This window comes from Brassica napus, chromosome C3, assembly GCF_020379485.1.
Source record: "Brassica napus cultivar Da-Ae chromosome C3, Da-Ae, whole genome shotgun sequence".
Taxonomy (NCBI): domain Eukaryota; kingdom Viridiplantae; phylum Streptophyta; class Magnoliopsida; order Brassicales; family Brassicaceae; genus Brassica; species Brassica napus.
This window is the reverse complement of record NC_063446.1, coordinates 10,453,934-10,468,548: the sequence shown is the minus strand read 5'-3', so window position 1 is coordinate 10,468,548 and position 14,615 is coordinate 10,453,934. Positions and strand designations below refer to the sequence as shown.

The 14,615-nt window shown below is 32.8% G+C and overlaps 3 protein-coding genes across 3 annotated transcripts; all 3 read right to left on the bottom strand.

Annotated features, from left to right (window-relative positions):
* Positions 1 to 3,296, bottom strand: LOC106388021 (probable serine/threonine-protein kinase DDB_G0280111). The gene is made up of 6 exons (XM_013827988.3): positions 3,043 to 3,296; positions 2,151 to 2,646; positions 1,583 to 1,748; positions 1,451 to 1,501; positions 593 to 1,372; positions 1 to 519 (listed from the first exon to the last, which is right to left on the bottom strand). Exons 2-6 carry the CDS (start codon positions 2,615 to 2,617, stop codon positions 160 to 162), a joined length of 1,824 nt encoding a protein of 607 aa, XP_013683442.1. The 5' UTR covers positions 2,618 to 2,646; positions 3,043 to 3,296; the 3' UTR covers positions 1 to 159.
* Positions 3,297 to 4,722: 1,426 nt separating this feature from the next.
* On the bottom strand, positions 4,723 to 7,246 carry BNAC03G18390D. Its single transcript, XM_048752462.1, has 6 exons — positions 7,013 to 7,246; positions 6,793 to 6,922; positions 6,567 to 6,715; positions 6,187 to 6,481; positions 5,372 to 5,532; positions 4,723 to 5,196 (listed from the first exon to the last, which is right to left on the bottom strand). The coding sequence occupies exons 1-6, from the start codon at positions 7,035 to 7,037 to the stop codon at positions 5,039 to 5,041; spliced, it is 918 nt and encodes a 305-aa protein (XP_048608419.1). The 5' UTR covers positions 7,038 to 7,246; the 3' UTR covers positions 4,723 to 5,038.
* Positions 7,247 to 12,007: 4,761 nt separating this feature from the next.
* Positions 12,008 to 12,750, bottom strand: LOC106386479 (protein RALF-like 17). Its single transcript, XM_013826320.3, has one exon. It carries the CDS (start codon positions 12,441 to 12,443, stop codon positions 12,213 to 12,215), a length of 231 nt encoding a protein of 76 aa, XP_013681774.1. The 5' UTR covers positions 12,444 to 12,750; the 3' UTR covers positions 12,008 to 12,212.
* Between the last annotated feature and the right edge of the window lie 1,865 nt (positions 12,751 to 14,615).

Below are 14,615 nucleotides of genomic sequence, written 5' to 3'. Positions count from 1 at the left end.
AAAAAAAAAACAAATCTGTAAATTTTAAACAATCTACAGAAACAGTGGATATATATAGAGAGCAACACAAAAACAGAGGATGGTCATTCATCTACAAAAAGATTCAAGATTCTGTAATACGAGGAATAGCAATAAGCATTGAGATAGAGTGAAAGCTTTTTAGAAGCCAGCCCATCCAGCAGGTTGAGCAGCTTTCTGGTTATCTCTCATCTTTGTGTTCCCAAATCTCTGTGAACTGTTGCCAGAACTTACAGATTTTGGTGTTGCAGACGCTGAAGACGTTGCAGCAGCTCTGAAGGACTCTGTCTCGAACCCCCATGGCTCAAAACCTTGGCTTGCTGGAGCAGGAGCTGACGAAGCTGGTTTGCTTTTGGTTCTCACAGACTTTGATGGAGTTTCCAACACAGGTTTTGGTTCATCACTAAAAGGTTGCCATGAGTTTGGATCCGAGCTTCCTGTTGACCAATCAGATCTGTCTGTTTGCTGAAGATCCCAAACACTTCCTTCAACCCTGTCTCTCTGTTTCAACAAGAACAATACAATCATAACATGTGAAAAAAACTGATGCAATACGCTTAGATTAGGTAATTACCGATGGAGTTGAAGACACGGAACGCATCCCTGGAGATGTTTGGTTATGTGACAAGTCTCTGCTTGGTGAGGCTGACGCAGATTTAGAGGCAAGTGTTTGCTTGAGATCCTGCAACTCTTGCCTCTGCGATCTGCAGATAGCAGAAAGCTTTTCAAACTTAGCAGTGATCTCAGCCTTCTCTGACTTTGTTTGCTTCAATTCATCCTTTAACCTCTCTATCTCAGCCTCCAACGCCTCTTCTTTTGCAGGTTTATTACCGTTATCGAGCTTCGCCGTATCAAAGTCAGCAACAAACGAGTTAAACGCATCGTCCTTCGACACTCTTGTCCTGTTAGTGGCAGCAGCAGCAGGACTAGGCTTGTTGTCTTCTGATACAACAGAGGTTTGAGCATGCTGAGTGGCCCAAAAGGCACCGAGAGGGCCTCCACTAGCTGGTTCTCCAGACGATGATGGTGGCGGTGGTGGACTTCTACGAGGTGCCGGAGAAGATTTGCTTGCTGGTTTTGGTGAAACGTCAGTAGATTGCATTTCAGGTGGTTGATCAGGTAATGACTTCTGTAGATTAGCAGGAAGCTGCTCGTTGACACGAAACCAAATCTGTGTAACATCTGGTCGTTCATCAGGTGAGCCTTGAAGCATGTCTCTGATGAGATCCGTAACAGGGGAGCTGTACTTGGGAGATTCAGGTATACGATAGTTCCCGTTTAGAACCTGCAGCTTTGATTCTCCATCAAACGCACTCTTGAAATAGCATATCCGAAACAAAAGACATCCAAGAGCCTGAAACATTGCAAACTTTAGTGTCTCGACCTCATTGGTTAATCTATATCAGGAGAAGCGTTTTCAAAATGATCATACCCATATATCGACCTTCTCACTTATAATCTCCCTTCTAAAGAGATCCCACATCTATTTGCCAAATAAAGACCACATGAGAATCAAAACATTGCTCCTTATCATCTGTTTAAAAAGTATTATCTAGTCTCAAACCTCAGGAGCTCTATATGCTGGTGTTGTGTGTTTCCTAATGTTATCTTCTTCAATGCCCATCTCTTCTGCTCTTTCGAATACTTTGTGATTTGTTGAAACGCTTCCGAAATCGCATAGTTTCCACAGTCCATCTGAGCTTAACAGAAGATTCTCAGCCTTCAAGTCTCTGAGACAACAATAGTAACACTGATATAAATATGGTTCTTAACCAAAACGATTTTCTTAAAACCCGATTTATTCTACTCCAACCGGTTTAAACCATTCTAAATCGATTTAAAACGATCTAAATTTGTTAAATAAAGTAATAATGTTAGTACAAATCCACAAATTAGTCTAATTTCTTTTGTTTTATATATATCTAATCTTCATAATTCATCAAATTAATTTTATAATTAAATTTACAAAACTAAAATGCTTTACATAAATGTAAAATAATCAGCCAAGTAGCTAGTCCTCTAGTTGAGGACCTAGTTACCAGCTTATCAATTTCTTGAATATTGGATATAATAATATCTCTAGCTGATGGAAAGAACAAAAGATAACTAGTGAAAATCTGCGAGTGTGTTACCTGTGAGCAATGCGTGGGGACTGACAATGCATCGCAAAGACAGCATTACACACATCTCTGAAAATCGAAAGAGCCTGTTTCTCTTCAAAGTAACCAGCGCCTCTGTTCTCAATCACTTCCACAAGAGACTTCCCACAATACTCCATAGCCAAAAGAGCTTCCTTCTTGTTCCTCCCCATATCTAAGATACCGTGCGCGTACAGCGCGACCACGTTCGGATGCCCCTTGAGAGATTTCAGGACAGAGATCTCTTTCATCACGAGCTCGAGCGACTCCTCGTCGTGGCATATGATGTGCTTCAAAGCGTACTGCTTCGACGCGTGGTTCGTGTCTTGAGCTAAGTAAACGCTGGAGAAGCCTCCTTCCGCGATGAGGTTCCTTACGTGGACTTTGAGGCTTCCTATCTCGAGATACCGGCCTTCGAGACCCGAAGGTTCTTTCTGAGCAAATGGTTTGAACTTCCACATGGTTGGATCAGTGGAAGTAATAAAAATGGCTGCACAAACATAAAAAAATATACATGAGGCATAGATCAAGAAACCCAATATGCTAAAAAACAGTTTCTCAGATAAGAAACCAATCAAAGTAGAAAGTAGTACTATTTGCTCAATGTTACAGAGCTATAAGGTGAATCCCTAACCAGATCAATACAAAACCTCATGAGCTTTCAAAACTATGAGGAATCATCAAACAACGAATCCTATGTAAAGCTCAAAACCTACTTCACAAGTGTAACCCTTTGAATCAGATTCTGACTGAAACTATACTGAATCAGAAGAACACGATTAACCGGTCCGATGAAACAGAATCTGAAGCTTTCCGGGTGATCGAGAATCCGAGATCTCGCCCCGTAAACAGAGAATCCAATCCGGACAGAGGATAAAGTTTGTACCTTTGAGGAAACCCAGATGCTGATCGAAACAATCCAATCACCAAGAGCTTATATTTTACTCAAAAGATCGAAATCACTGTAGCTGCATTAAGATCTGCGTTCGTTTTTGCGTAGAAAGGAGGAAACTTTACAAAGGCAATTTAGAGAGAGAGAGAGAGAGAGAGAGAGAGAGAGAGAGAGAGAGAGATGAAAGCGGTAAATCAGGGAAACCCGAACGTGGACGTGACCATCCCATTACCCATTTTTTTATATATTTTCATATATATATATATATATATATTTCTTGATTGATTGTACTCATATTTTAAGCACTTTATTTGTATTTTAATTTTTAATGTATGTATACGTGTATACGTGTAAAAGTTAGTATTTTCTTAATGTTATCTGCTTGATATGAGTTATATTTAGATGATTATTGCTGATAGATGCTGGGATGATATGCACTTGTTGTTTTGTTCCAATTCTAGCCACGTTCTTATCATTACATATAAAAAGTACTCAAAGTTTGGTTAGGTCAACATGTTGAAACGATGTTGTTTCATTGCTATCGGTTTTCTAATTCGAATTCTAGGTACTATAGTTGGAGAAAGATGAATGTGCTTTGTGGATATGTATGTTATACCTACTAGGCTACTATCAAAATTTCTTCTTCACTCTTTGTTTAGTAAAAAAAAAATTTCTTGACTTGACCTTAAAAAGTTGTGGATCAAAGGTCAAAAAGATCTTTAATTATTTCCAAATACAAAAAGAAAATTCTACTTTTTGTATTTTATTTCAGAAAAATGTAGAACGTATAGATTTTTTGTTGTTTATATTCACCATGCCAACCACCTTCTATAGTTCTATTTATACAAGTATACATTGGACCTGTAAAAACTTCCTTGTAACGTTAAATCATCCTGACAAAAAATGGAAAATTTCGAATAGTTTTTTAACAGTTGTTGAAACAATATCCAAGTTAAGCAATGTCCGAGTCTTGGACAAGAAGATGATTTTTGATTGGGATCATCAATAGACAACACCATGGGAAAGTTTGTTTCAAAGACCTTTAATAGAATGCTTATGAATCTAAAGGCCGCCTTGATGTGGAAAACGTGTTGCAACTTTGGGTAATGAGTAATAAGCTAAGCTTCAGATAAGGTGAAATAACATAAATCCTAAAGTCGACTGATGGCATATGGAAATAACCGTTGTACACTGGTAAGAATATTTGCTAAAGCCACTGAAATTTTGTGGCTATCACAAACTTATTTGGCTGTCTCTCCGAAAATGTTGAATAAGATCATATAATAGAAAAAAATGTTACTGAAAACGAGTATACAATGTGATGAGGTCACTGTTTTTTAGTGGAACAAGATAAAAAATTAGAAAGCATCTTTCAAAAAAAAAAAGATTAAAATTGAACTCTTTTTTTTGAGAACCGATAAAATTTAAACTTTCAGACAGAAAAAAATCATCCAAGATTTAACAGCATAATTAACCCGGAGTTCTTAGGATAGAATTTTTAGCAGAAGTTAAGAAATTGTTTCTTAACTTTTAACTAAAAAACTAAGAACCGGTTCTTAAATAATGATTTTAATAACCGATTCTTAATTCTTTTGGTTAAAAATTATAAGAATCTCAGTTTAAGAACCCCAGATTAATCATGATTTAAATGCTAGGTTTGTGAGCAGGCACACATTAGATACACACACATACATAAATATTACAGAAGAAAGGTACATAAGCGCGCACACACTAAGCAGCTTTCTCCTCATGAGAATAATACATATATAATACATAGCATCAGATTCGGTTGAATGTTATCATGCCAGACAGTGCAAGCAACCGATTTGATCTTTTTATTTTTGCAAATCTAAACACACCATGATATGCAAATTAGTATAATAGTGGTAGATTTTTTTTTTGTCACGAATAATAGGTAGATAAGTTTCTCTCCAGGAGATATTTATTGTTGTGGCCTTAATTGAATCCGGGTTGAATCCATTGATAACAATCAGATCATATTCTGAGTAGCGGAGATATAGAAAAACTCAACACCGATATATATCTGATCGTTCACCAAATATCCGTTTGAAGCCTTGTGCAGTTCCTCCAGCGCCAAAAACTTGGGTTCTCCCTTTTGTCCATCAGTGCCAAACCAGAACTGCTGGCCTTTATCAAACAAGTAGAGATTAAACGTTAGCAAACGGCTTATATATATAATGAAAAAAATTATTAAAGCGAACAAAATTTGAAATTAAGGATATATTAGAGATTTTTTTCCCGACGAAAGGCCTATTAGAGCATTATTAATAGCACAGAAACCCCACTAATCATGCTTTAATACCTATTTCATGGTGATTGCGTTTGAGTTGGTCCAACACTCGCAGTTTAAAGACGGCCAATGTTTTTGTATTTGGACCAGTCACGTAATCGGACGCATGCAAATACAAAGACAATGAATTTCCTTTCCCCTCTGAGGTTCCTTTTGGATACATCCGTAGGTACCTGATTAAAACGGAAAACAAAACATACATTCCCTTTCTTTTGTAAATATATAAGTTTTAGAAAAAAATATTTCACACATATAGTTTTTCTTTCATGTTTTCTATGAACTTTTAGATCTTTATAAAAATTTATTAATTAATATTTAAAATTCAAAATTTCAAAAAATTATAATTAAGTTTATCGGCTCTTATTGGTTTAAAGCTTTAAAAAAATAATAATCGCAAATAATAAAGTCTTACACATTTTCTTAATGTGTGAAATCATCAAAAAACTATACTCCATCTGTTCTGTTTTAAATGACGTTTTATAACTTTTCACACATATTTAGGAAGCTAACACAATATCCATTCTACCCTTTTCTATGAATTAATTAACTATAACTCATTTTATTACGATACCTTAGAATACAAGGGCAAACCAAGTCATTTTAAGTTATTTTTTGCCTAGGCTTTCGGGAACGACAAATATAATGACAGAAGATAAAACGTTCTTTCATTTTCTAGACATATATTATCCCTACAGACTACAATATTGTATTGTTTGTATGTATGAAACACTAGTTGTAAAGTATAGAAAAATGAGTCGGTTAAATTTTACTTCCCTGTGTTATGCAACCAAAAACCTATTATAAATTGAAGCAGATGGAGCAAATACCATTTGCGTGGTCCAACCGTGAACTGGTACGAGGAATGATGTTCACCAACGAAGGTGGAAAAGTGAGTAATCTTCCAAGTGAATTTAGACTTGTTCCTCTCCACCTCCATTAGTTTAATGCTTTCTGCTGTCCCCATGGTTCGAGGGGTCCACCCAACGTCGAGGGATTGCGGGATGACGTTTGTGATCTCGGCTGAGAAAACCGATTTGTCGTTCACAGTAAAGTCCTGCATGTTCTTGACTGGGATGCTTACCAATAATGTAGTATTGTTTGCGTCGAAACAAAACCAAGTCCCTGATAATATAACATCGTAACATATATGAAAATAAAATAGAAATCATCAATAACTATTACTTGTGAAAAGTTAAGATAGATATACAGCGGTTGTGGTTAAGGAATGAAGAAGTGGCAGAGTATATGGTAAGTGTGACGTTGCAATTGACTTTCCAATTAGAACCGATACACTTGCTGTCCGTGATAGCCAGAACAAAGTACAGGCAGTCCTGCTGTTGCAAGATAACGATGTTCCTGTGTTAACACGCATACTAATTAGGTTAAACTAATTTGCTATAACCGTGCTGGTCAAGAGATATTGTATGACTCACCATTTTAGACCACCAACATAGAAATCCGATGACACACAATTCTCAACTTGTCGAGTCATTAGCTTAGACATTCCATCAACCAACATTAAGTGAACGTTGTTGTGGCTCTTTGCCTCTGCTCTAATGGTGTCTAGATAGAATATATGCAGATAAGCAAACATGTGGTCGACATAAATAAGTTAAACTTATATCTATGGGCATGCCTACAAGTAAAACGAACCTTCAAGTGACAAAGTTTGACCCATTTCAAGATAGTGGTCGTCTGAAACACTGCAGCTCTCGTTCTCAAAAAAAAACTCGTTGATAGGTAGTTCTTATTGCAGTGAGAAGGAGGTCTATGTATACCTGCATATATAGGCAAATTTCTAGACGAACGGGGCTTCAAAAGAGGTGGGCTCAGAGCGGATAATTGTGATCCGTCATGCTTCATCTGGATATCAACTTTCCGATTAACATTCGCTCCGCAAGCATCTTATATTTTGTGTCCACATATTAAACTTTTGGGAAAAGGTTAAAAATTTACATTGGAAAAAATAGAAAACATTCTCTAGTTTATAAATAAATTAACACTCCTTTATCGAATGTTCAATAATTTTGGCAACAAGGAAAAAATGAGATGATATTTTTAAAAGAACTTTAAGTGATATTATTGTTTTATATTAATAAAGAAATTCAAATCTTGACTCTATGTTTTGTTTATTTCCTTAAAAAAATGAAAAAAATCTAGTTTTATACATGTTTTTACTAATTTCATTTTATGATTTTCAGTTAAAATTTTTGGTCGAATTAATATGTGCAATAATTTGGTGACTTTTGAATATATTCATTTGGCATATATGTGAGTTCAACGAGACATCACATCAGAGTATAGAATTGTTTGCATTGATATTTTCGCTTTATCAAAAAGTGATAGATCGACATTTCAATATGTTAACTAAATTGAGATATGCGCCTTAACAGAATAAATTTATGTAAAATATATTTTATTTTTGTACTTAATTTCTATAATACAATTAAGAAATAACATGTATGAGGTAATATATAATAAAAAGTTTAGAATAATCAACTCTACTAGAAAAATGTGCATTTTATATTTTCATGTCTGTTTGGATTTATATGCTTGATATAAACAAGACTATTTGAAAATTTTGATTGACTCACCACATCTGATAGGCTGTTGACGTTAATAATAAATGTAATTTTAATATGCCACAAACATTACTATTAGCCCAATGCTTTATATCACAAATTTTTGGCTGGATACAGATCAACTTAACATGTCTAGGGTCGTGTCAAGGCCAGAATAGCACCGGCCTGTTTTGGACGTGACACGAATTTGCAGTCCCAGGAATTTGATAACATTAAGAACATTATTTATTCCTTTCTTTCTAATTAAGAGACATCGCACCTTTTTTAAAGCAACATGAGAGATCACTGCATGAAAATTTACTCTGGATAACCTCATGTATGAGAGTTCGAAACGGACTGCGAAGACTTAGTGGACATGACTACAAATCCAGAAGAATGGCCGAAGTGTTCTAGAGATTACACGAAGATTTCAGAGATATGAATCTGTTTTATATTCCTCAGAGTAGAAATAGTCAGACAGACGCGCTAGCAAAAAAAACAAGGATTAAAGGTTATTTTTTTGCCATATAAATCAGATTCGTCCAAACGGAAGTGCTCTTCAGAGAATCGGCTAGTCTAACCACCACTTGATCTTAGATTAAATGGGTTGATGACAAAAAAAAAATATTATGTATAGGATACTTTTCCATTGCTATTTTTCAAAATCAACAAAAAGGATTCGAAGAATTATTATGTATAGGATACTTTTCCATTGCTATTTTTCAAAATCAACAAAAAGGATTCGAAGAAGTAGATTCGATCATATCTAAAATCAATTATATCAAGAATTGAATTATTATCCTCCGCTCACAACTACCCTACATTTTTGATGTTTAATTCCACAAACACTATTTATTCCAACGCTATCATCGAGAATCGAACATCTTGTGGCGGTCAATTTTCCAGTTGGTGAGATATATGCGTAGAGAGAATCAGGGCCTGGTCAAGATATTAGTGGGTTTTTTTGGGGAAAAAAAAAATTTAGGTTTTTTTGTTACATGTGTATATGGATAATTTAAAAATTTTGGACCTCAATCCCTAATTATTTTTTTAAAAGTTAGGTCCCTCTTTTATACTATTTTTGTTAAAAAAAAATGTTTGGGCCTTGGGGCTCATGCCCCCATGCCCCATGCCCTAAGCCGGCTCTGGAGAAAATCCCGACATTTTTCTTGTGGTAGTTAACCTAAAGAAATGTCTCACGTGAGAAAAGAAATGACCAAATTATATACCTACAATTGTTTTTTGGTATTTTCTAATACACTAACGATTTGATTTGTTTTCCTTTCCCACCCCGTAAACACAACTTTTACGGATAATAGCTATTGTTGACGTTAACAATCACAAAAACGCTATAAACTGATTCAAATTGCTCTGAATTTTTTTAAACTAAAAACTGATTCTATCTAGTGTTTGCAGTTGCGGAAAATTACGGGTGAATAAATAAATAAAAAATATTTTAAAAAATATTTAAAAATTTAAAATTAAATTCTAAATTAAATAAAACATATAATTTTTTATATATTTAATTTAAATTCACTAACATTATCATAATTTATTTTATCAAAACTTTGAACCAAGAATATTCACTATATTTTTTAAAGATTAATATATATATATATATATATATAAATATACATATATAAATGAAACAAAATATTCTTTGAAAAGTTATAATATAAATCTTCAAAATAAATTTTATTGAAATTATAACTTTCGTCTAAACTAAATAAATAAATAAAATAATTTATTAATAATTATATTTTATCATAATATTATGTTTTTGATATTTTATAATGTCATGCTGTGTTAATATTGGCAATTTATTATTAAACCGATACAACATTTCATAATCAACCAGTCATAAATATTCCGTAAATCTACCAATTTCTAACCGTTGTACCAGTCGTACAAATCACTTAATAACGGTAGAAACCACAGTCACCCACATCTGTAAACTTCCACAACTGCAACCGCGTCAATCAATCAAACCGTAAATAAAGAAAAAATCTTGGTCAGTTGATTTGATTAATAATTCATTAAGGTTTTATATTATGAATACTAAATTTTGAATTATAAAGAATGCATTTTTATCAATTATCTAAACTATTAAAACTGAAGTACATTTGGTAATTAATCCTGATTTTTCTTAAATAATTACCATCAAATGCCACTGACATTTAATCTACACTTTCACTAATTATAATTAAGCTTTCGCGTCATGTTACAAGAGTGAAGAACAAGCTCAATAAGATTTGCTTACCCAATAATTCCATTTGTATCTTTCAAACCAATAAAAATGTATTTCATCTTTCGTGCATCACATTCTCAAACTCTTCATAAGTTGATTTTTATATATTAGTAAATCAAAAGTCTAACATCACGTGCCAAAATTTTTACTATCTATTTTATAATAATTACACAACCACTTTACAATAATTAACATTAAAAATTCACTACCAAATAACTATACCAATGTAATTGACAAGAACATCATTAGACTGGATTAAATGTGTAACATGAAATATATACAATTTAAAAACATCCGTTTTAGTATATATTAATTGTGAATATGATTTTGAATTTTTTTTTAATAAAAAGTTTGAATTTGAAAAAATATAATTCGAATCTATAATTTTTTTAATTATATTTTAGATCTAAAGTATAAGAGTCTTTTGCCTCTTTACTAAAACATATTTTGGTTATTTTCTTCTTTGAGAGTTATTTTTGTGACAAACTTAAAATATGTCTATTTGAGAGAATTGTCCATCATTAAAATATATTGGCCCTCTTTAAATATATTATATATATTGAACCAAACTGATTTTTTTAAAAAAAATATTATAATGCTTAGACTATAAAGTATCCAATAATATTTATATATAACATAACCTTAGTTTTAAAATTATTACTGTGGAGTTACCCAACTATATTTGAAATATGAGAATACAGAAAAAAATGAAAGTTAGTAATTTCAAGTTAAAACATTAGGCATATTCATTTTTTAAAAATAATTTTTATTTTTTCAATGCTTAGACTATAGACTATTGAATAATATTAATATATAACATGGCTTTAGTTTTAAAAATTTAAAAAATTAAAATACAAAAAATGAAAGTTAGTAATTTTGCATTAAAATATTTGACTTATTCATTTGTAAAAATATCATCTTAACCTTTTTTCAAAAAGTGTTTGGTTTCAGAAAAATATTAATATCACTCTAAATGGTTATATATACAAGCAAATACAATATATATTATTCATGCAAACTATATGGATCAAATATAAAATAATTTATGTAATATATCACTTTTATTTGTTTATCAAAATGCAATACTATATCAACAAGACAACACTTTAAATATAAAAAACATGTTAAATAATATTAAATGTCGATGTAGCAATTTGAAAGAAAAAATCTGTGCGGACGTGTGGGCTAAAGTCTAGTATAGATTAATTAAAAAAAGTGGATGTGTTTAACACTAAAAGTGAGAAGGCTGTACGATCAATTAGGTTCTGAAGTTACTTCAGCAGTCTACTGTATATGGTCATGATAATATTCATATTATAGTCTCACGTTTTGATTAGTATTGTATGTATCGAAATTATCTAAAATAATAAATCATTTTTTGTATTAATTCCATTCATTATCTTGTATTTTAATGACTATTCATAAATAAATTATGCTTAAGTGTCAAAAAATTATAAACTTATGTGATAGAAATGGTTTCACGAGAAGAGATGAAAGTTCAACTTTATTAGTATAAATATAAGTGAGATCCTTTATTTTATAATCATCCAATCATTTTTCTTAATACTGCAAAAATTCATATGCGTCTTGCTTATTTTCTTGTAAGTATTCTCCAAGACACTCGTGCGAGTTTCCAAAGTTAATCCCATAACAACCATAGTTCACTGAAGATGTTATATATGCATAACCGTCCCTCGATTTGAGTGTTAAAGGGAGAACTCCATCATGGAATAGTTATCCGTAAAATTGTTAATCATATCTCATATTTGCAAATAGTGAATCATTATATGTAGTAGATATTATAGACTATATGATAATGTATTGAAGATTTGACTAGTGTTAAAAACAAAGTACGTTTTTCATATCACAATTTTTCTCTTAATTGGGAAAATGAAACATAAGTTAAACTAATTAACACAAATAAAAAAGAGTCAATCACAAGAACAAAGAAACGAGAAACAAACTTCAGAAAATAAAAATAAAACGAACAAAATGTATGAATATATATAGCCCTATATATAATTAATTAAAAGATGAACCATGATCAAGCATATATCCTCAGCTTTTTAATCACTTTGAAAACATCATCCACGTCGTCATCGTCGTCGTCATCTTTGACCTTCTCTACACACCGCTCATTATCTTCCCGAAAACTACCGTCACCGCTGCCACATCCTCCTCTGATGTCTGCAGCACTAGACTCGACTCTCATGAAGAAAGTGCACAACAGAAGTGTTAAGATGAAACATATGATAAACTCTTTGGATGCAGCCATGGATCAGACACTTTCTCTTGTCTAAAACAAATTACAATATAGATTAACCGAGCTGCTTTAAAAGCTTTGGTTCTTCCTTTATTGTGTTGCTTTGTTATGTTTTTCACTTACAAGTATGCTTATATAAGAAATGGAATTTACTATTAATGGGATAAAGCATTTCCTTTGCGCTGGTCTTAAGGCTAACTAACTGTTGCAGAATTGCAGTTTTTGAAACTTATTTTTTCGTCCATAAAGTCATTTCCCTAGAAAATGAATTTCTTCAGTTTGGATGTGAATATTCAAACTTACATTATTTAATATAAAAAGTATCATAATGTAAAGTTAAGTCGTTAAATTAGTCTTACGCATTTTACCATGACCCGAAAATCCAAACCATAACCAAACTGATAAACCATATCATATATATATATGTGTTTTCAAAGTTCTTCTACCAAGAAAACTGAGTTCTGATAAAAACTCAAAATTCTGAGTGGCCAAGACATGAATATGCTTTTATTTATCTTTTTGTTTATAATTTAGTTGTAATCAATTTTAATCTGTTTACTTTACTTTAGTGACATTTTTAAATAATATAGAACTTTAAAATTTCAAATTTGGAGTTTCACGTCAGTTATTCTTAATTTATTTCAGTTGTTTTACATGACAAATTTAGCACATTTCAGGTATAATATGAAAAAACAAACCAAATGCAACTAGAATATTTCTTGGGTATTTACATGTGTTTATATATGGACCCGAATCAGTCCCATAAATATCTATGGACCCAAAACTTTATCCAAAAAATTGAATTCGATAAGAACCAATTAAATACTCACCGGATGACCCAAATGCCAGACGTTGTACGCCCTCAGACCATCATCATCGCAGTTTCTTAGATAAGTTTTTAAAGAAAATAAGGCAATTAATTAAATGGAAACAAAATTAAAAGCTTATAATCGATCCTTAGTTAATAGTTTTTGTTACCGATCATAGAAGAGTTTCTTATAACAAGTGTCAGCTTCTAGGGTTTTTGTTTTTTTCTTCTTTCTTTTCTTTTCTTCCTCTCCTCTTCTCTCATCTTCTCTCGTGTTCTCCGTCGAGGAGAAACGTTGATGGTGTTGGAGCTCCGTCTTGGAGGAAGAGCGGCGCCGCCTCATTTCGTCACGATTCGCCTCGTTTCATCACGCTTCGCCTCAGGTTCGTGTTGATCTCCAAAACAGTGTGAATCGATTTCGATTTCGTTTTTAAGATTGTTTATACGGCTTTGACTCTTGAGTTTCTACTTTTTGATGTGACTGGGATGGTAGTCAGATTTTAGCTTCCCCGAGGTCTTTGTTAGAGATTGGATAGGAATTGCAATTTCGATTTCTGATTTTGGGAATTGGGAGATGGATTTGATCCGATTGTTATAGATGTAGATGAGAGCCGTGCAATGGTTTTGAATTGATTTTGTGGGAAGCTTGATGTGTAATTGAAGATATTTCTTTCAAATTATTGGCACCTCTTTAGGATATTTGGTCTGATTAGCGCTTCTTGTAGGCCTTCTCAGAACCTTGCTTTTTTTTGTTTAGTTTGTCTAATTTCTCATTCCTTGCCTGGTCTCATGGATTCCGTTAGTCGGGGTACCGGGTTTCTAAGGAATGAATGTATGATACATTCTGCTTTGTGGCTTCAACAAGATACTTTGTATGTTTTCCTAGGAATTTTTTTCAAAACCAGAAGGATAAGTCAAACATTGCCTTTGATCCTTCTCTTTCTCTTTTGCATTTAGTTGGGGTAAGGATAGATACTTCAGACCATATGCTTTAATCCTTTCCATGAATTGACTGGATTTGAGATACAAGTCTTTAGTTTGCCTGATGACTGCTTGATATATAAATCTTTAAACCAATAATAGTATTCAGTATTTTATCGTAGGCTGTTCTGAGAGGGGATTTGATGCTCTTTCCTTATTATTTTCTATTTGTACTCTCAGCTTAAGTAAGTTTTTATCCGTGTATTGCAGGCATTTGACATAGCTTTCCTTCAAAGTTCATTGTCAATTGTATCATTTGTTTCTATGCTTTTGGAATTGAAAGTACTTATTTATTGATGCAAAGTCTTTCTGTTGGATCAGTTGTATGTGCCAATGTTTTTGTATGTGCCAACCTTTTTTTTTTTAAGAAACCTAAATTAAGAAACTCCCATTGG

What these genes read in the sequence shown, in the direction of transcription:
- LOC106388021 (XM_013827988.3), bottom strand. Translation starts at nt 2,617, where the DNA reads ATGTGGAAGTTCAAACCATTTGCTCAGAAAGAACCTTCGGGTCTCGAA. An exon ending in TCCCCACGCATTGCTCACAG is followed by an intron (nt 1,749 to 2,150) that starts GTAACACACTCG and finishes TTGTTGTCTCAG; the next exon opens with AGACTTGAAGGCTGAGAATC. An exon ending in GTGAGAAGGTCGATATATGG is followed by an intron (nt 1,373 to 1,450) that starts GTATGATCATTT and finishes GCAATGTTTCAG; the next exon opens with GCTCTTGGATGTCTTTTGTT.
- BNAC03G18390D (XM_048752462.1), bottom strand. Translation starts at nt 7,037, where the DNA reads ATGGGTCAAACTTTGTCACTTGAAG. An exon ending in TATGTTGGTGGTCTAAAATG is followed by an intron (nt 6,716 to 6,792) that starts GTGAGTCATACA and finishes GTGTTAACACAG; the next exon opens with GAACATCGTTATCTTGCAAC. An exon ending in ACGCAATCACCATGAAATAG is followed by an intron (nt 5,197 to 5,371) that starts GTATTAAAGCAT and finishes TGTTTGATAAAG; the next exon opens with GCCAGCAGTTCTGGTTTGGC.
- LOC106386479 (XM_013826320.3), bottom strand. Translation starts at nt 12,443, where the DNA reads ATGGCTGCATCCAAAGAGTTTATCATATGTTTCATCTTAACACTTCTG.